The sequence below is a fragment of the Cervus canadensis genome, chromosome 28, assembly GCF_019320065.1.
Source record: "Cervus canadensis isolate Bull #8, Minnesota chromosome 28, ASM1932006v1, whole genome shotgun sequence".
NCBI lineage: Eukaryota > Metazoa > Chordata > Mammalia > Artiodactyla > Cervidae > Cervus > Cervus canadensis.
Genome location: NC_057413.1, coordinates 38,944,625 through 38,959,075, shown reverse-complemented (window position 1 = coordinate 38,959,075; position 14,451 = coordinate 38,944,625). Strand labels below are relative to the sequence as shown.

Genomic DNA, 14,451 nt, shown 5'->3' with positions numbered 1-14,451 from the left:
TGGCAGGGAAGAGGTTTTGGAATTTATTAGGGTCACAAGCACCCCTGCCTCCCATATTGAGCATTCCTGAGCCATACACAGCCACCCCTTTTGTAGCCTGGGAACTCCGAGTCCTCATCAGCAGGAGGCCAGCAGAGCAGTGGGGGAGTGAGCAGAGTCCAGGGTCCTTGAGGCAGTTACATGAAAAGACCTCCTGGGAGGGGCAGAAACATTTGGACAGATGTGTAGGTGGAGACAAATGGGCTGCAGGGGAGGCGCCCACTTCTGTCCCTGGCCTATGGGAACTCCTGCCCTTCCCTCAGTGGCTCCAGACTCCCCTCATTAGCTTTCTCCTGTCGTCTGGGTTCGACTTCTCTGCCCTCTTCCTCCCCATGATGGCCTCATACCAGTGACTTCCACTGATGCCCCTGTGATGTATCCACTGTCTTCAGATGCCAAGAATGCGACGACATCTGCCACATCTATGGGAGTGGAGGGGAGAGGGCAGAATCCTCACTCTCACAGACCCAAAGTAGCCCGTCACCTCCCACCAGAATCCTCCCTCCCCTCCCCTACTACCAATCCTGGTGAGACCCCCTCAGATACCACATACTTGGGGGTCTTTTCATTCAGCCCCCCTGCATTCAGTGCTCACCCTCAGGGTTCCCCATATGTGCCATTGGGATCATTCCAGTCACCTGTAAGGAAACACTCACATGAGAGTAAAAGTTTCTTTTGTGGGTTTTTTGTAGGAAAAACTCTGTGACTTATTTTTTGGGTCTTCATTCCTTGTGCAGTTGTTGAATATCTGCTGTTTGCCTTGCAGTGGGCCCAGCATCCTCTCTGAAGCCCAGAGAGGCTGGTCTCTGAATGATTCTGCCCTCCACCCACAGTCTCCTACCTTGTCCAGCACTTTCTGTGGCACTTTCTGGGTCATGGGTGTTCTAATGAACCCTGGGAGGACGCTGTTACAGCGGATCCTGTGTCTGTGGAAAGGAGAGTGTCTGCTGACTCCAGAGAGGACTGAACACTGACCCCTTCCTCCTGATTTTTCACATGCCCCCAGCTGTCTGACCAACCGTCCAAGTTCCCGGGCTGCAGACTGGGTCAGCCCAATCACTCCAGCCTTGGATGCTGCATAGTTTGTCTGTCCCATGTTCCCCACCTATGGGTGAGTGGGAGATGTGGGATGAGTCCGGGGTCACAAGGAGGGGCTCTCCTCTCTGTGCCCACTTGACTGGCTCACCTCCTCCCAAGCTCAGCCTGACCTTGCCTATGATGCTGCTGATGTTGATGATGGAGCCAGGACAGCCGCTGGACACCAGGGCTTGGGCTGCAGCCTGAGTGACTAGAAAGATGCCCTGAGGGTGGAGGGGGAAAGTCACAAGGCAGGAAGGATCAGCTGGGGTGACGGTCCTCCAACTCTCTCCCCAGGCTAGAGGACCCAGAAGTCACGGGTTCAGAGGTCACCACCTTGAGGTTGACAGCTATGACTCTGTCCCAGTTGTCCTCAGACATGTGAAGTAGAAATTCATCCCTGGTGATGCCCGCACAGGACACAACGACAGACGGCGGGCGAGAAAAGCAGGCCTGTGGGGGGCGGGGGGAGGGGTGGTTACACAACGAGAAACCGTGTAGAGCCGAGGGCCGTGGAGGCAACGTTATAGGGTTTCAAAGGGGCGAGGGCGTCTGGCTTTCACCTGCACTTGCTCCAGCAGGCGCCTGGCGGCCCCTGCCGCGGACACATCAGCCTGGAAGGCGGCGTGGGCTCCGCGGGGCGCCCCCTCCTTGCTCCCCGGCCCTCCCAGCAGCTGCACCGTCTCCCGCGCCGCTGCCCCGTCCAGGTCGCAAGCGGCTACCGCGGCCCCCTCGGCGGCGAGGCGCACGCTGACGGCGCGGCCGATGCCGCCGCCCGCACCTGGGACGGGAGAGGACAAGCGGGCGCGGGGTCAGAGGTCAGCGGGGCACAGGGGTAGTAAGACCCGGGCCGGAGATCAGGGCGACTTAGCGGCCCGACAGCGCGCCCCGGACGTCACTGTGGCACCACAACCCGCCCGGGAGAGGAGCCCCCAACCTGTGACCAGGGCCAGCGCGGAGCGCAGTCGGAGCGGAGACGCCATGACGGCCGGCGGCCGGGCGGGGCCCCACACTGGGCCACTCCGAGCGCAGAGGGGGCGCGGCTAGCGCGGAGCCGAGCCAATCGAAGCCCCGCCGGCATCCACGGGCGGGGGCGGCCTCCAGCCGCGGGGGCGTGGCCAGGCGCCGCTCCTGGGGGGCCTGGGGAGCCGGCCGAAGGGGGTCCCCAACCCCCCGAAAAAGACAAAGACTGCGCGTGGAACGAAAGGTCCGAGGGTTTTATTTCCGGTCCCCACCCCTCCTCTATTCAAAGTGATATAAAAGAATAGAAACAAACAAAAAAATCAGGCCAGGAGATTAGCAACTAGCGGTCCCCGCTCCCCCCCCCCCCCCAATCACTCCCAAATCAGGTCACACGATTGACGTTTATCCCCGACTTATGCTGCTCCCTTTGTCGAGGGCTCTGGTCTTCCCTGGAGCCTCCACCAACATGCGGGAGAGAGGGAGGTGGGCCCTGGAGAAGCTTGTGTGTGGCGGCTTGGTCCTCTGTGAACAGGTGGGGTGGGGGACGCAGGGTAGGCTGCCATGACTCCTCTCTTTCAGCCTTCTGCATGGCTCTAGTCCCCAAACCCAACAACATGGTCCCTCTGGGCGTCATCCTCACCTCTGCAGCCCCTGTATGACTGCTAGATCTTGACAGCCCTCAAGCCAAAGTCACCATTTCCCTAGGATACAACTCTCTCCTTTGGCAGATGTCCCAGGCCAGGACCCCCAGCCTCCACAGACCCCTGACCTGGAGGGCTTAGAGGCTAGAGGTTTGGGGCTGCTTTACCCCATCTCTCACTCGAGGTGGGCAATCAACACCATCATGACAACTCCCCCCAACAGCCCCAGCACCTCCAGAAGTGACTGCAATGGTGATGCCTCCCTCAACAGCTCAGGCAACACCGACACCGTTGCTACATAGATAAAGCCACCAGCAGTGAATGGCAGAATCCAGCCAGGACCTGCGCCACCTGCAATTTCACTGCCCACTGCCCCTCCTTCAGTTAGAAGGGCACAGGCTGTGCCTGCCAGTGCCCCTACTGCCGTCAGCAGTTGCAGACGCATCGCCTGGTGGGCAGAAAAGAGAGAGAGGCACTCATCAACATCTGAAGGTTATCAGTAGTTTAGACATGGCTGGAATGGTCTAAGTGTACATGAACAGGGTGCATGTCCTTGGAAACTAAAGAGTAAAGCAAAAAGAGAGGGGGCTAGAATAGACACTTTCTGAAAGATCTTAAAACTAAGAGTTCCTTTCCACAGACCTTCTGACTCAACAGGTCAGGGTCGGGGGCACGGTGTGAAATAGTGTGAAATAGTTTGCATACTATTTAGATGGTTTCTGGATCACAGTTCAAGAACTACTGAACTGCAGGACAAACAGAACTTCTTCCGTTTCACTACTAGAGGATCCACTGTGGTCAATACAGGCATGCCTCAGAGATACTGTGAGTTCAGTCCCAGACCATCACAATAAAGCAAGTCACATGAATTTTTTCGTTTCCCAGTGCATATAAGTTATATTTACACTATCCTGTGAGTGTGCAGTAGCATTATACCTACAATGTCAGAGCTTAATTAAAAAATACTCTACCAATTAAAAAAGGCTAACCATCACCTAAGCCTTCAGCAAGCTGGAATCTTTTTGCTATAGTAACATCAAAGATCACAGATTAACTAACAAACAATAATGAAAATGCTTGAAATGTTGCAAGACCTACCAAACTGTGACACAGATGCAAAGTAAACAAACACTGTTGGAAGAAGGATATCAAAAGTCTTGCTCAACAAAGGGTTGCTACAAATTTATAAAAAATGCAGTATCTGCTAAGTGCAATACAGAAACACAATAAAACAAAGTATGCCTGTAGTAAGGTTTGTTTGGAACTCATGAGTGGCAGTCTGGGTTGGGGCTAGGTGAGCAGAGGGTAAAGGGCTCGAGGCAACCATGTTTGGTGTACACCATCACCAACCTGCTTTTTGCTGCAGCCAGACTGGACCAAGATGGCAAAGTCTCCAACTTCATGGGGCACCTCATGGAGCAGAACAGTCATTGTGGTCAGGACCCCCAGCCCCCGGCCCCCTCGGAATGAAGCACCAATGGCTAGACCATCCGTGAAGTTGTGTGCCAGGTCTGCAGCCAAGTTCAGGTACCCTGATACACGTAGGTCTTTTACAGGAGAAAAGGAAGATTCACCGGTTAGAGGCATTCATCACCCCTAGTCCCAGCCACACTCAGCCATTGTCACATCTCCCCGAGAGACCCTTTCATATAGAGCCCCCGTATTTCCCAGACACCTGCCATCACCCACAGTGCTATTTCAAGCCATTCACAACTATGTCTCTTGCCCAAGCGTATGGAGCCCTGGCTCTCACCTGACCCTGCTTTCTCCTCTTCAGCATTCCGAGGCCTCCCTGGCCCGTCTTGGGGCTCTGCACTCCCCACTCTCCGCATCCTCGGCACCCCGGCCTCCTTTTCTCCTTCCTCTGAGCTCGGTTTCCCCCTCGACGCATGCTCTGCACATGAAGAAAGGAATGGGGCTAAGTGGGGAACAAAGATCTGCCAATATATCCTCACAAGGGCAGTCTCCTCCCACTTCAGAACCTTAAAAGGAGGAGATCCAAAGGTAGGCAATGTGGCTTTCAGAAAAATTGTTCCTGGGCTCACCCTGTCTTCCATGTCCATGACTTCCATGTGTGTGACCATGAGCATGTCCATGTCCGTGACTGTGTCCATGTCCTCCTTTTACATGTCTCACAAATTTCTCCACCACAAGAAAGGCAACAATTCCACTGAGGACCCACAGTCCCACAGAGAGAATGGGGCCCTGGCCTGGGAATGGATGCATTGAGACATTAAGAGAGATGTGGATTCCGGACTCTTCCTCCCCAAGCATAGAAGAAAAACAGGAGAGACAGACCTTCTCCAGCACCCCAACCCGTGTCTCCACCTGCCCCTTCCTCACCACTGTGGGAATGTCCATGTCCTGGCTGCTCTGGAGGATGGTGAGAATGAGGTTCTGGAAGAAGAGGGAGAAAAGGCCAGATGAGGAAACCAAGCAAGGGGGTGTGTATTTGCAGGAATACTGGAAGGTCAGGGGTCACATAGAGGAAAGAACAGTCTTGCCCAAAGATTAAAATTCATTAAGATTTGAGGCAGAAGCTAGAGATCACTTACCCAAAGCATGAGGGATGAGGTGCAGGAAAGCATCTCCCAGAAGCCCACCAGAAGCAAAACTCAGCAAGATCTGGAGCAGAGAGCGGTGGCGAGGGGAGTTTGACTCCACGGGGATAAGAAAGAGGACGAAAAACGGAGCTGCAGAGATCAGCACCGTGGCCCCCAGTGCCTGGCGAGGGAGAGTCAGGGGTTAAGAGATGTGGGGTTTCCCAACAATACAGCATCAGCCTTCCTCTGCCCCATCCCCAGGGGACTCACATAGGCCCAGAGGGTGACAGTGTCCAGGTCCTGTTTGACGCCTGGAGCCCCAGACTCCCCATAGCCTCCATGGCTGTGCTCATGGTCATGTCCGTGTCCTCGGTGGGAGAGGCTCTCATGGGAGTGGCCGTGACTATGGCCATGGTGCAAATCCTCGTGTGAATGTCCGTGGTCGTGACCGTGGGTATGCCCATGCCAGATGCTCTCATGAGTGTGGCCGTGGCCATGGGCATGGCTGTGTCCGTGGTGGAAATCCTCATGTGAGTGCCTGTGACTGTGGCCGTGGAAGTCCTCGTGCAGGTCTTCGTACAGGTCTCCATGACCCCCGTGTCCGGCCACTAGCAGCCCCAAGGCCGCCCAGGTCAGCAGTCCCACGGCCACCCAGCGGGGGGCCCCCAGGCCTCTGGCCATCACGCTGACCAGAGGGACAGAGACAGTGACTCCACTTGGCCCTCACCTCTAAACCCATGCGGGGTCCGCTTTACTCTGTCCGCGCCCACCGTCCACTTCTATGGGCCGCTCCCCCATTCCGTTCTGTCCCCACCCACATTGTTCCTGAGACTCAAGCTCTTTATCCCGAACCCCTTCCCTGATACAGGGCCCCCAGGACTCCGCTCTAGGCTTCGATCCTCCACTTTATGGACTCTCTGGGCTCTCGTCTCTATGACCCGCAAGGTGAGGAAAAAGGCCTGGAAAAGACAGTAGAGAAAAGCAGGGAATTCTCACCGGCTCCGGGATCCTCTCCTTTCCCGGTTTGCTCGGACGTGGCAGTCCCGCCCCTAACTCCCGCGAGAACTTGGGAGTGGCGTTCTACCTCGATCCAAGCACCTTTACCAATATGGCCGCACTCCGGGCAGCGGAGATGGGGGGGCGTGGGCCAGCCCTGGCGCGCATGCGCGGACGTGGAGGTTATTTGAGGGGATGCCGGGCGAGACTGGCTAACACGCGGGAGAAGACCGCCTCCTCCGTTTCCAACTAGACGAGGGGGCCGGAACTAGCGCGGAGACTTCCCGTCTATACCAAGATGGCTGCCACATTGGCGCTGTCATTTTGGTACAGGGCCGGGCGAAGCGCTTAGTTTGACCCGGTTGAGGCCAGAGTCGTTTTCTCTGGGGCTTCCTCGTGCTCGGCTCGTCCCCCCGAGCGGTCCTCGGGAGCCCCTGGTGCCGCTCGGCGTCCCTACACTCAGCCGGGAGTCATGTCTTGGGCTGCGCGCCCGCCCTTCCTCCCCCAGCGGCATGCCGCAGGGCAGTGTGGGCCGGTGGGGGTGCGAAAAGAAATGCATTGTGGGGTCGCGTCCCGGTGGCGGCGGCGGCGGCCCTGGCTGGATCCCGCGGCGGCGGCGGCGGCGGCGGCGGCAGCCGGAGGACAGCAGGCCCCGGAGCCGGAGCCGGGGGAGGCTGGACGGGACGGGATGGGCGACAGCGGGCGGGGTGAGTGAGCCCGCGGACCGGCCGGGGCGCCGAGACCCCGACGCCGGCGGCCCCTTCCCCCTCCCGGGCGCTCTCCCGGGCGCCCCCGCCCCCTTGTTTGTAAACACGCGTCCCCTCCTCCCGGGGGCCGCAGTGCCCTGCCCCCGGGGCGGGGCGGCCAGGGGGCGCTTCCGCCCTCCCCAGGGCAGCCGCTGGAGGGCCGGCTCCCCCGCGATCCCGGCGCCGGGTCCCGGTCCTCGAGCCTGAGGACCCTGGACGTTGGGAGGCGAGTTCCGCGTCCTCGGCGGGGTCTCTCTGCCCTGCATGTTCGGGCCGCGACCTGGGAGTGCAGAGGCTGGCGGGTCCCCCCCCTCCCCACGTGCTGCCCCACCCACACGAGACGCGTCGGGTCTGGGGTGGCCAAATGCACTGCTTGGAGCTTGCGTCTCCTCAGCTCTCCTCCTCTCGTTTGTCAGTCCCCTCCTCACACCACGATTAGGGGTTCAGCCCTTGTTTGGCAGTAGGCTGCCTCTGGACGGGAAGGGGTGGGATGGGGGCGCGGTGGGGAAATCAGAGGGAGAGAATGCGTCTCCTTTTGGGTGAGCCAAGACTCATTTTCTCTTTTTGTCTCTCCTGTGTCTGTGTGTCTGTGCTTGTGTGTACCCTCCCTCACCCCCCAGACTCCCGGAGCCCGGACAGTTCCTCCCCAAATCCCCTTCCCCAGGGGGCCGCTCCCCCTTCTCCTCCCGGACCACCCCTGCCCCCTTCAGCAGCTGCGTCCCTTGGAGGTTCTGGGGCTCCACCCCCACCCTCGATGCCACCCCCACCACTGGGCTCCCCCTTCCCAGTTATCAGCTCTTCCATGGGGTCCCCCGGCCTTCCCCCTCCAGCTCCCCCAGGATTCTCCGGGCCTGTCAGCAGTCCCCAGGTGAGAGGTCATGACCCACTTAACTGCCTCTCCACTTTCATTTCCTTGTTTTCCTCCTGACCCCAGATCTTTGAACTTCCCTGGTCCACTGAACTTCTAGTGTTGACAGGCTTGTGGTCCTTGTGAAACCCCTGGCCCTTCCTGAGGTGCCACTGAGCTTTCAGTGCACGCCTCCTCCCCAGTACTATAAAAGAACATACTATTCTTGATGTCCCTTTCGTCTTTCAGTGATTTTTTTGCCTTTTTGGTCCCATCTGCCCTTCTGAGATAAAAGCCCTTTGGGGCCACTGTGTTGCACAATTTCAGGGGACCGTTATGTCTCATCTCTTCGGGGTTGTGCCCCAGGGGTGGCCCTTCTCAGGCACTGCAGTGTAGTGTTCTTTGTAACGTGCAGTCCAGGGCCCTGCCTAGGTGGTAGAGAATGATGTCCGTCCCCTCTGAGAGATTATCCTTCCCAATGAGTCTCCCTGTGACTTCCCTATTTCCCCCATCCCAGATTAACTCAACAGTGTCGCTCCCTGGGGGTGGGTCTGGCCCCCCTGAAGATGTGAAGCCACCAGTCTTAGGGGTCCGGGGCCTGCACTGTCCACCCCCTCCAGGTGGCCCTGGGGCTGGCAAACGGCTATGTGCAATCTGCGGGGACCGAAGCTCAGGTATGGGGCTCAGAGGACTAGCAGGGAGGAAGAGAGTGTGTGTACCACGTACCGTCATCTGGGGGATTCCCAGGGGCTCTTGAGGTTTTGTTTGAGCTAGTGAACTGGGAGAGGCATGATGAGAATTGAGGAACCTCCAGCTTAGATTTGGGGTGGGGGTTGGTCAGAGGTGGGAGGGGACTGGTCTAGGGTTTTTGAACCCTGAGAAGAATGGAACTGCAGCATCCCTCACGTCCTGGTTCCCCATCTCTTGGGAGCGGACTTCAGCTAAGTTTGCTAGGGGTAGGGTGGGTAGGAGGAGGTGGACAAGATTCCCAGTGGCCCAGGGTGTGCGTGCAGTCTCACTGCCCTTCCTCTCTTCTTACAGGCAAACACTACGGGGTTTACAGCTGCGAGGGCTGCAAAGGCTTCTTCAAGCGCACCATCCGTAAGGACCTGACCTACTCGTGCCGGGACAACAAGGACTGCACGGTGGACAAGCGCCAGCGGAATCGCTGTCAGTACTGCCGCTACCAGAAGTGCCTGGCTACCGGCATGAAGAGGGAGGGTAAGGGCCGGCCCCCCAGGCCTCCCCTTGTGCCCCGTGGGAGGAGGGGGAGGGAGGACTTCCGGGACCGCGCCTCTCTGGAAGGCGGGGCTCCTCCCTCTCCTCCAGAGGGCGCTATTTCATTTCTCTGCCGTGCACATCCGCTCTCCTTCCTGGTACCCTGATGTGGTCCATTGAGTTTCCTTCTTAATGATTCTGCCACTCTGGCCTGAACCTCTGACCACCACCCACCCCCTCACCCCGGGCTGGTGCTAGGATCACTTTTCCTTCCCCAGGATGGTTTCTCTCGCTCCCCTTCTCTAACCGGGTTAGCTGTTTTTCTCTTTGAGCCAGCCTTCCACTCTGGCCTCTGTCTCCGTGGTATCTGTGTTGGCTTCTCCAAACTCTGAGCCTGTGCTCTCTTAAACTGCAGGCTTTACTAAAAGACCCCCAAAACATCTCTCTCTCTTTTTTCTCTCTGTTTTATCTTAAGTCTGATTCTGAAATCCTGAGGGATGCTTTAGGGAGTTTATATTGGTCACCTGCCTCATTTTAGAGAAGATGAGCCTGAAGCCTGGCTTTCCCAAGGTCATGCAACAAAAGAGTGACAGATCTGGGATCAGAACCCATGTCCCTGAAGACCCAGGCTCAATGCGCTTTCTCCTGCCTCTTGGAGTCAGAAGAACACCAGATTTGCAGTTAGGAACACTTAGGTTTAGATGCATGATGTGTCATGTGAACTTGGACAAACTTTCAATGAACTGCCTCAAAATTGTTATCTTTAAAAATGGGGTCAAGAGCTCATAGGGTTGTTATAATACTGGAGTGAAAATGTTAAAGCACGCTTGGCATGTTTCTTAGTATGTAGTAGGTCCTCTGTTTAAATGTTGGCTTTCTGTCTAATTCCTCTATCCACCTTTTTTACTTCTTGGAGTAGTCATCTGTTCTTTCATAACTCCTGTGTCTAGACTGCCACAAATATGCCGTGGTTTCAAGTGACTTCCCCAATTTCTATAAATATCTTCTAAGTTAGGCCAGGAGACCCCATACGGCCCTAAGGACACTTTGGAATCTCCTCAAGGCTGGCTGCTGACTCTCCACTTTTCTCTTCTCCCCCCGCCCTGGCCCTTAGCTGTACAGGAGGAGCGTCAGCGGGGGAAGGACAAAGACGGGGATGGGGAGGGTGCCGGGGGAGCCCCCGAGGAGATGCCTGTGGACAGGATCCTGGAGGCGGAGCTTGCTGTGGAGCAGAAGAGTGACCAGGGCGTGGAGGGTCCCGGGGGAACCGGGGGCAGCGGCAGCAGCGTGAGTGCTCTCCTTCCTGCTGGGGGTCGGGGGGCCGGAGGCTAGGTCTGTGCTAGCTCCCGTCCCTTCCCCTCACCACCACTTCACACTGCCGGGGGCTGGAAGTGCCCCGAGACACGGTCTCTCACATCTGAGGTGGGCATGGTAGCATTCTCTGTCCTCACTCCCAAAACAAGTACAGGCAAGTCCCAAGTTAACAGTTGTCTTCCTGAATGCCAGAAGAGCAGGAATTGGTTCAGATGGGGCTTGAAGAGACTACAAATAAGGTGCTGGTTTAGTCGCTAAGTTGTATCTGACTCTTCACGACCCCATGGACTGTAGCCCACTAGGCTCCTCTGTCCCTAGGATTTTCCAAGCAAGAGTACTGGAGTGGGTTGTCATTTTCTTCCTCAGAGGATCTTCCCCACCCAGGGATTGAACCTGGGTCTCCTGCTTTGCAGGTGGATTCTTTACTAACTGAGCCACCAGGGGATTGTCCAAAGGGTTTTATGGTTGGGGGTTTCCCAGTGTGCTTCCAAACCTCCCATAACTCAGCCCTCATCCCTGCAGCCCAATGACCCTGTGACCAACATCTGCCAGGCAGCTGACAAACAGCTCTTCACGCTTGTTGAGTGGGCGAAGAGGATCCCCCACTTTTCCTCCTTGCCTCTGGATGACCAGGTCATATTGCTACGGGCAGGTCAGTGACCTTGGACCCTTCGAACCTCTTGTCTTTGGACCCCTCTTGGACCTCCTGACCTTCAGAGACCCCAGTGACCTTACCTTGCATTTTCAGGGAACCAGTCTTGTTGACCTCACCCTCTCTTCTCCCCTTCCCTCAATGTGCTCTCCATCCTGTGGCCTCATCCCTGGCCCCTGACCCTTGTGGCCCCCGCCCCCCGCCCCCCCCAGGCTGGAACGAGCTGCTCATCGCCTCCTTCTCTCACCGATCCATTGACGTCCGAGACGGCATCCTCCTCGCCACAGGTCTCCACGTGCACCGCAACTCGGCCCATTCCGCAGGCGTGGGAGCCATCTTTGATAGGTCAGTGGCCCTCAGCTGGGCTGGCCTGGTGGTCGAGGGGGCGGGGCTATAGGCTGGTCCGTGTCCAAGGCTGGCTGAGCTGTGACCTTTGAGTGACCTGCAGGTCCCTCTCCAGGGTGCTGACAGAGCTAGTGTCCAAAATGCGGGACATGAGGATGGACAAGACAGAACTTGGCTGCCTGAGGGCAATCATTCTGTTCAATCCAGGTAAGAGGAGGGCTGCCCCTGTTCCTCAAGACCCAGGCAGCCTTGCAAGCTGCCTCTTCTTCGGAGACTCCTCAGTTACCCAGCTGCCCCCCTCAACCTAGAAATCTCCCAGCTGACCAGGAGGAACCCACATTCGTTGAAAAACATTCCCTTTCCGATCCCATCCCCCAGACCCTTTGCACCCCGCTTCCCTGGCCAGGCATCTGGTGAAGGGTGTGTAGGTGGGGCCCAGAAGGAACATCGTGTGGGCCATGTCTCCACATTTGTCCTGGTTTGATTGGTCCTCCTTCCTCTTCCTCCTGTCTTCCTGCCATCCCAGATGCCAAGGGCCTCTCCAACCCCAGTGAGGTCGAGGTCCTGCGAGAGAAAGTATATGCGTCCCTGGAGACCTACTGCAAACAGAAGTACCCTGAGCAACAGGGCCGGTGAGAGGCGCTGGGGGCCCCGGGGCCACACCGGGGTGGGGGTGCCCCCAGGGTGTGTTCAGGGCCCGCATGGCCCCGGCTCTTACCCAGCATCTCCCATGCCCTCAGGTTTGCCAAGCTGCTGCTGCGTCTTCCTGCTCTCAGGTCCATAGGCCTTAAGTGTCTAGAGCATCTGTTTTTCTTCAAGCTCATCGGCGACACCCCCATCGACACCTTCCTCATGGAGATGCTTGAGGCTCCCCACCAGCTGGCCTGAGCCCACATGCAGACGTGCTGTTCCTCACGCTGGGGGAGGGCACAGCGGCGAGGGACTCTGGGCCTTGGGGCAGGGTGGGGAGGGACCGTGTTCCTAGAATCTTGATGGGATGGAGGAGCACAGAGCCGAACTGAGGCCTCCAGGGGGTGCCCCTAAACCCTGTAAGGGTTTGCTTGAGGTCCCAAGTCAGAGGGACCCAGACCACTGGTGGACCTCTCCCCGCGGCGGCCTTGAGCCTCCGCGTTTGTCTGGCTCTGCCACGGTCTGGGGGGCTTTCTCACTCCGGCCTGGAGTGGCCTCTCCTCCCCCAGCACAGAGCCCCAGCATTGCTCCCAGGTCCTTGCTTCTTGTCGTCTTGCCTCACTCAGCATCCCCATCCGAAGAGTGGAACGAGAACTCCCGCAAAGATGGCTATTGGGGGGCAGGCCCCCCAAACTGATGGACATGGGAGTAAGCTCTGCCAGGCCTTCCTCTAACCCAGCCTGGCAGATGGGGGCTTCTCTGGAAGGAGGGGACCCTGTCACTGTCCCCTGGCCAGAGTCCCGTCTCACACTTCCCCACCTCCGGCAGTCAGACTGAAAAAGGTGGTGGTGGTGGTGGTGAAGGGGTGGGGGGAACCCATCTGCTATTTTTAATTTCCTGGAGGACAGAGACTTGCAGTTAGACTAAAGAAGCACTGTACTTCCCCAGGTTGACTAAGAGATGCCAGTGGCGGAGGTGGTGTCTGGGAAAGGCAGGCCCGGTTGCTCTGGGTTCTTGAGCCTCCCTGCCCTTTCCCCACCACTCCTGTCTGTCTGGGGGAAGGGGCCTGCGTTGAGGGCAGGGCCGGGGTGGTGAGTAGTCCTCACGCCTTTCCCGTCCCAGCTCCCTCTGCAGCCCCGGGCTCACCCCGCGGAGCCTGGGACACTGAGTGTCCCGGCCTGACTGAGGGGCGATGGCCAGCCTGCGGAGGTGGGGTGCTGGGGCTGCATGACTTCTGCCCTGCGGCTCTTCTCTCCGGGGTTCCCTTCCCCTGTCTTTCACTCACATAAAATCGCTTTCAAATTAAAATCGCTGTTTTCTGGACCGAGGTGACTGTCTTGGGGGTGGGGAGGAGCGCCGCCCCGGGCCGCGGGTGGAAGGGTATCCGGTGGGGAGCGCTCCCTGGACGCAGCGGCCGCCGCAGTAGTTCCCTGGGGCTGGCAGCCGGGCGCGGGGTGGGGGTGGGGGTGGGGGGGGACACAAGGCGCGCTTTGTGGCGAGGGAGGGGGCCGAGGGTGCGCCGGGCCGGGGCGGGGCGGCCGTGGAGGAGGGCGGCCGGCTCTCAAAGGCGCCTTGTTCGCCGGCGCCCTCCTAGCGCCAGCGGGCGGCGGCGCCTCGGCTCGCTCCGGGCGGCCCTCTGGCCGCGCCGCGGGCTCCGGGCAGACCCGGCGCCGTGCCCGCCCGTGGGGGCGCCCTGGGCGCAGAGCGCCGCGGCCTCCTCCGGCGTTGCCCGCCTGGAGGCGGCCTCGTCCCCGAGTGACCCCGATTCCCAGACTCTGCCAACCCCGCGTTGCCGCCCCCCTTCCCGACTGGATGCCTCTCCACCTGGGCTCCAGGACGCCCTTACGTGGTGCCCTCCCCTCCATCCCCTGGGACCCGATCAGCCCGTGTGTGGGTCTGTCCAGTCTCTAGCCGCCTCGACCTCCACCCCCCCGCCCCCGCCCCGCTCCCCGCGGCCGTCGGGTTGCAGGTCCCCAGTCGCTATCTATAGCGGTGTCTATAAATACCCAGCTCCGGGCCGGGCTCTGTAATTACAGCGGGCGGGCCGGGCCGAGGGGAAATAATTATGGAGACCCGATGGGGTGAGGGGAGGTAGCGACCCCCGGGCCCGCCTCTCCCCTCCCACTACATCCCGCCCCGGACTCTGCTGAAAGGGGGCTCTGGGTCTTCAAGGGGGAGGAACGGGGGAGGGGTCTTGCGACTGGACGTCTGGGTACCCCCAAAATAAAGAGACCGGGGAAGAGATATTGGGGTTCCCCGGAAAGAGCATCCTAAGGTACAGGCCACTGAGTCCCTGCGAGAAGCAGAGCAGAGCAGCCCGAGGGCCGCGAGGGAGGGTTCCCGTTCGCGCCCCCCCAACCAGGTGGAGATCGGGGGTGGGGTTTCCCTCGGTGGCTGTGGGCGGGCGGTTGAAGGCAGGGGCTGGGCCGGGGGCGGGAGC

General features: G+C 58.9%; 4 protein-coding genes across 7 annotated transcripts in view; 2 read left to right on the top strand and 2 right to left on the bottom strand.

Annotated features, from left to right (window-relative positions):
• On the bottom strand, positions 1-2,153 carry HSD17B8 (hydroxysteroid 17-beta dehydrogenase 8). 2 transcript variants are annotated; one of them, XM_043450714.1, is made up of 9 exons: positions 2,054-2,153; positions 1,680-1,897; positions 1,453-1,569; positions 1,248-1,340; positions 1,059-1,144; positions 881-965; positions 635-677; positions 387-461; positions 1-193 (listed from the first exon to the last, which is right to left on the bottom strand). In XM_043450714.1, exons 1-9 carry the CDS (start codon positions 2,097-2,099, stop codon positions 177-179), a joined length of 780 nt encoding a protein of 259 aa, XP_043306649.1. In that variant the 5' UTR covers positions 2,100-2,153; the 3' UTR covers positions 1-176. The 2 variants fall into 2 exon arrangements, with proteins under 2 accessions (XP_043306649.1, XP_043306648.1); XM_043450713.1 differs by having other exon boundaries at positions 881-1,144.
• A 159-nt stretch (positions 2,154-2,312) lies between these two features.
• On the bottom strand, positions 2,313-6,494 carry SLC39A7 (solute carrier family 39 member 7). Its single transcript, XM_043450710.1, has 8 exons — positions 6,260-6,494; positions 5,534-5,948; positions 5,276-5,444; positions 5,064-5,117; positions 4,766-4,930; positions 4,474-4,614; positions 4,071-4,267; positions 2,313-3,168 (listed from the first exon to the last, which is right to left on the bottom strand). The coding sequence occupies exons 2-8, from the start codon at positions 5,942-5,944 to the stop codon at positions 2,896-2,898; spliced, it is 1,410 nt and encodes a 469-aa protein (XP_043306645.1). The 5' UTR covers positions 5,945-5,948; positions 6,260-6,494; the 3' UTR covers positions 2,313-2,895.
• A 53-nt stretch (positions 6,495-6,547) lies between these two features.
• On the top strand, positions 6,548-13,334 carry RXRB (retinoid X receptor beta). 2 transcript variants are annotated; one of them, XM_043450709.1, is made up of 10 exons: positions 6,548-6,966; positions 7,626-7,873; positions 8,370-8,526; positions 8,894-9,073; positions 10,185-10,357; positions 10,907-11,036; positions 11,249-11,381; positions 11,497-11,588; positions 11,908-12,013; positions 12,122-13,334. In XM_043450709.1, exons 1-10 carry the CDS (start codon positions 6,732-6,734, stop codon positions 12,267-12,269), a joined length of 1,602 nt encoding a protein of 533 aa, XP_043306644.1. In that variant the 5' UTR covers positions 6,548-6,731; the 3' UTR covers positions 12,270-13,334. The 2 variants fall into 2 exon arrangements, with proteins under 2 accessions (XP_043306644.1, XP_043306643.1); XM_043450708.1 differs by having other exon boundaries at positions 11,485-11,588.
• A 748-nt stretch (positions 13,335-14,082) lies between these two features.
• Positions 14,083-14,451, top strand: part of COL11A2 (collagen type XI alpha 2 chain) — a 30,019-nt gene continuing 29,650 nt past the window's right edge. The window contains exon 1 of one of the 2 annotated variants that reach the window (XM_043450694.1): positions 14,083-14,286. The gene's annotated coding sequence lies outside the window, so the exon portion shown is untranslated. Of the gene's footprint in view, positions 14,374-14,451 lie in introns of both variants that reach the window. The other variant, XM_043450693.1, reaches the window with a different exon arrangement.

Coding starts and splice junctions, on each gene's coding strand:
- HSD17B8 (XM_043450713.1), bottom strand. CDS start 2,099: ATGGCGTCTCCGCTCCGACTGCGCTCCGCGCTGGCCCTGGTCACAG. Junction 1,898..2,053: donor CGCGCTGGCCCTGGTCACAG/GTTGGGGGCTCC, acceptor CTCCCGTCCCAG/GTGCGGGCGGCGGCATCGGC. Junction 1,145..1,247: donor TCAGCAGCATCATAGGCAAG/GTCAGGCTGAGC, acceptor ACTCACCCATAG/GTGGGGAACATGGGACAGAC.
- SLC39A7 (XM_043450710.1), bottom strand. CDS start 5,944: ATGGCCAGAGGCCTGGGGGCCCCCCGCTGGGTGGCCGTGGGACTGCTG. Junction 5,118..5,275: donor CCTCATCCCTCATGCTTTGG/GTAAGTGATCTC, acceptor CTCTTCTTCCAG/AACCTCATTCTCACCATCCT. Junction 4,615..4,765: donor TCATGGACATGGAAGACAGG/GTGAGCCCAGGA, acceptor CTTCATGTGCAG/AGCATGCGTCGAGGGGGAAA.
- RXRB (XM_043450708.1), top strand. CDS start 6,732: ATGTCTTGGGCTGCGCGCCCGCCCTTCCTCCCCCAGCGGCATGCCGCA. Junction 11,037..11,248: donor GGTCATATTGCTACGGGCAG/GTCAGTGACCTT, acceptor CGCCCCCCCCAG/GCTGGAACGAGCTGCTCATC. Junction 11,382..11,484: donor GTGGGAGCCATCTTTGATAG/GTCAGTGGCCCT, acceptor AGTGACCTGCAG/GTCCCTCTCCAGGGTGCTGA.